Source organism: Elephantulus edwardii, unplaced genomic scaffold (genome assembly GCF_000299155.1).
Source record: "Elephantulus edwardii isolate Elephantulus edwardi_28Jun2011 unplaced genomic scaffold, EleEdw1.0 scaffold00389, whole genome shotgun sequence".
NCBI classification, from domain to species: domain Eukaryota; kingdom Metazoa; phylum Chordata; class Mammalia; order Macroscelidea; family Macroscelididae; genus Elephantulus; species Elephantulus edwardii.
This window is the reverse complement of record NW_006400139.1, coordinates 1,004,133-1,008,357: the sequence shown is the minus strand read 5'-3', so window position 1 is coordinate 1,008,357 and position 4,225 is coordinate 1,004,133. Positions and strand designations below refer to the sequence as shown.

Below are 4,225 nucleotides of genomic sequence, written 5' to 3'. Positions count from 1 at the left end.
GGGATGGGTGTGTCAGAGGCGGTGCGGTTGGCGCAGGATAGAGCAGGGTTTAGGGCTGTTGTGCATAGGGTCGCTAGGAGTCGGAAATGACTCGATGGCACATAACAACAACAACAGTCTTAAAAGGTGACTTCTGTGGTGCTATAAGCTGTAGTCTACTTGAAGACACCTAACAATGGCTACAATAAGATTTTTACAACTAGATTCTTCAGCCAAGACATACCCCAATTCCTTCGAGTAGTTGAGGCCCCTATACAACTGATTGCATTTACAGTCATTATTGTACTATGTAAACTATATTACAAGAGTGTGTATGTATTGTATGTCTTTCAACAAAAGCTTTTAGAATATAATATTAATTATTATGTTCATATTGTTGTTATGAGCCATTGATTTGAAATTAACTAATAACTGACATTCTAGCTGGTTTTCAGGGACTGGAAATTACACAGGAGGAGACTGTCCAACTTACACCCAGGGAAGGGCTGGTAGATTCAAACTGCCTTTGTGTTGACTGTGCCACTTCTTAATGAAGGGCTCCCTATTAATCACTATAGTTAACTAAGATGCATATTATATATTTTGCCTACAGATGTTTCGTTGTTGTTGTTGGGTGTTGTCAAGGCATAGATGACTCATAGCAACCCTGTGAACGAAAGACTGGAGCACTATTCGTACATAGAGTTTCCGAGGCCAGCCATTTCAGAAGTGGATGCTGCTCCTGCTTCAAGGCTTGTTTTACTCTTTATTTTATTTTACTTTACTTTTTAAATTTCTGTTTAATCTTTTACAGGAATAATGTTATTCCATGTTAAAATTTGTATGGTAAATGCCAACTATTATTTTACAAATGTGCTGAAATATTTTTATTGGCATATTCTGAAAGAAAAAATAGATTATATTTGACCAATGTGAAGAACTGTCATATTTTTAACATGAACGATACTTCACTGAATGATAATTTCCAAGTCTGATGATATAATCTGTAGGGAGCTTTTCTGGTAGCTCAAAGATCATTCAACGCTAGTAGTTCAGAACCACCAGAGGCTTCTGTGTAGAAAGAGGAGCATTTTTAGATGCACATGAAGCAGATTAAAGAACACAGCCTTCAATACAGATTGCATTGCAATATTAAGAAAACAAAGTTTTTTACCAGTAGATCAATAGGCAATATCATGATGGATGGAGAAAAGATTGAAACTGTCAACATCTTCGTCTTACTTGGATACACAATTAACACCCTTTGTAGCCGCAATCAGGAAATCAGGAGATGTACTGATTGGGAAAATGTGCAATTAAGGACCTCTCCAAATTATTGAGGAGTAATGATGCCAGTTTGAGGACTAAGGTGCATCTGACTCAGTCAATGGTTGTTCCGATCACTTGCTATGCCTCTGAGAGCTGGATGGTGAGTAGTGATGACAGAAGAACAGATGTCTTTCAGCTGTGGTGTTGGAGAAGAGAACTGAACATCCTATGGTATTCCAAAAGAACAAATCCATATGTCTTGGAGAGGGTGCAGTGAGAAGCTCTTTGGGGCCAAGGATGATAAACCTCATATACTTCAGGCATGTTGCTAGGAAGGGCTATTCAGTGGAGAGTCAATGAGGGAGATGAAGACCCTCAACTGAGTGGATTGACATGGTGACTACTGCAATGGGCTTAGTGTGTCAGGAAGTGTGAAGATGGCACAGGATAGAACTGAGTTCAGATTCATTTTCATAGGATTGCAAGGAGTCAGGAGTCATACTTAACTTGACAGCACTGAACAACAACAACTTTCATTCAGAATCCTTGCTGATGTGACATAATGCAAAATGAAGTGAAACTGGCAAATATTCATTAATAATTGGAACAATGAATACACAATATACAAATCTAGGATGAAGGTAAAAATATGAAGTGGAACTCATAAATGAAGTTATTGCACTGATTGGACAGTAACTATCAACAATAATTTACTTATACTTACTATTAATTAGATTATAATATTGTCCATGGAAATGTACAAGGACTATTATTATTTGGTAGTATTCCATTTATATATAAATTATGCATAACATATAGAATTACATAGATGGAAATTTTGGTGGTTCTCATCTCATCAAACTATTTTTTTAAACAATAATTTTCTCATTGCAGCAATAACATCCCTGTTTCTAAGGCTGTATATCATGGGATTAAGCATGGGAGTCACAATAGTGTAGAAAAGAGAGAGTAGCTTGTCCAGTCCTGCAGAATGAGTACATTTGAGTCTTAAATAGGTGATGGTAGCAGATCCAAAGAACAAAATTACCACCAAGAGATGGGATGAACATGTAGAAAAGGCTTTAGATCTTCCTGAGGCTGTTGGTAATTTTAGAATAGTGGAAATAATTTTGCTGTAGGAGAAAAGTATCAACATGAAAGGAACTACAGCAAACAACATAGCTACCGCATAGACAGACATCTCGTGCACAAAGGTGTCCCCACAGGCCAGCTTGATAATAGGAGGTAGATCACAGAAGAAGTGGTAAATTCGGTTAGAATGACAAAAATGCAGTGAGAATATCTGAGCAGTCTGGCCTATCTGGATTGGAATTCCAGTGACCCAGGAGCCCACTGCCAACTGGGTACACGTCTTTTCATTCATGACTAGAGTATCGTGCAGAGGGTTACAGATGGCCACATAGCGGTCATAAGCCATCACCGCCAGGAGGAAACATTCAGTGGCGCCCAGCATAAGAAAGAAGCACATCTGGATGGCACATTCCCACAAAGAAATGCGTCTCTGCTGAGTCCAGAGATTGAATAGCATCCTGGGGAGAGTGACAGACACATAGCTGATTTCCAGCAAGGAAAAATTTGCCAGGAAAAAATACATTGGTTTCTGTAATGCGGGATCCAGTCTGGTTAATATTATTATGAGACTATTTCCAATGATAATAATTAGATAAATTATGGAGAACACTCCAAACAGAAACTTCTGGAGATTTGGAAGGTCAGAAAACCCTATCAGTACAAATTGGGTGACAGTAGAGACATTCACTTCTGCTTTTTGCATTTGACCTTTCATCTGTAGAAAAGATTTAATAAAAATACAGGTTACTTCACCTTTCGTGGCTTTTATACTTTTACTTGTAAACTAGGAGTGGTACATATAAATTCCACCCCTCCCCCAATATTTAATTTATTAGGTCCGGAAAGTGTCAGTTTCTCTAAAATTATATTAAAAAATCAGTCATTCCAAGATACTAAAACAGAATCATTTTTTACTTTCCTGTGGGTTTTCTGAGGCTGTAAACTGCATGAAAACAAGTTGCCTTGCTCCTGCCAAGCAGCTACTGGAATTGGTTTACCAGCATAACTACTTACCTACTGGGCCACCAGAGCTCCCTAAAATCTATCTTAAACCCATCTAAATTGATAGTCATGTTTCTTTTTAATTGTTAGTCAATAAACTAATAAAAACATTTATTTGCTTATTCAGTGTTAAGTGTATTTAAGTTACTGATATTCACCTAGACTCAAAATCTGAAATTATGCTAAACAGAGCAGTTATTCTGGGGTATTTTTTAATTGACATAATATTCATCTCCATTTCTCTCCAGCATTAATACTTGAAAACAAATTCTATTATGCACATAAATATTTTGTGATATTTTGTTAAGGTCTCATAACACTTTACTATCATTCATAGAAAATTATGATATACCTCTAGTATCACACAGAGATATTTTTTATTTAACATACTCTGTATTAAAGGCTATTTTGTTATAAATCATGATGTGCTAATATTCAGGGTTTGTATTGAATATTTAACTCTGTAATTATATTGCACTGTGAAGACTCTGAAGTTAAAAGAAGATTTTTACTCAGACATGAGATAGAAGCAAGTTCACCTAGCTTTATGCTCAATAAAGCAATTTTCACTGGAACGTCTATCTTTTTATTCTTTATACTCATAAGTTCTATAAGAAGCCCACTGAACACAATTCATTCATACTTTCCTAATTCGTTTCCAATCATACTAGTTTCTCTAATTCTGCAAACTTTATTTGTGCCATTCAGTCTTCTTTTTTTACATATTATGTATGTTGCATATATGTGTGTTCAGTTGAGATTGTCACTGTTTAATATGAACTTTTCTTATTTCTAAATTCCAAACTCATTCTCACAAATTCTGTACTGCCTCATAGCAACTCTTTGTAATGGATTAGTCCCCAGTGTTTACGAGGATGTAAAA

General features: G+C 36.3%; 1 protein-coding gene across 1 annotated transcript; it reads right to left on the bottom strand.

The window, feature by feature from the left end:
- Positions 1 to 2,104: 2,104 nt before the first annotated feature.
- Positions 2,105 to 3,064, bottom strand: LOC102846249 (olfactory receptor 10AG1-like). The gene has a single exon (XM_006902314.1). The coding sequence runs from the start codon at positions 3,053 to 3,055 to the stop codon at positions 2,105 to 2,107; it is 951 nt and encodes a 316-aa protein (XP_006902376.1). The 5' UTR covers positions 3,056 to 3,064.
- Between the last annotated feature and the right edge of the window lie 1,161 nt (positions 3,065 to 4,225).

Coding starts and splice junctions, on each gene's coding strand:
- LOC102846249 (XM_006902314.1), bottom strand. CDS start 3,055: ATGAAAGGTCAAATGCAAAAAGCAGAAGTGAATGTCTCTACTGTCACC.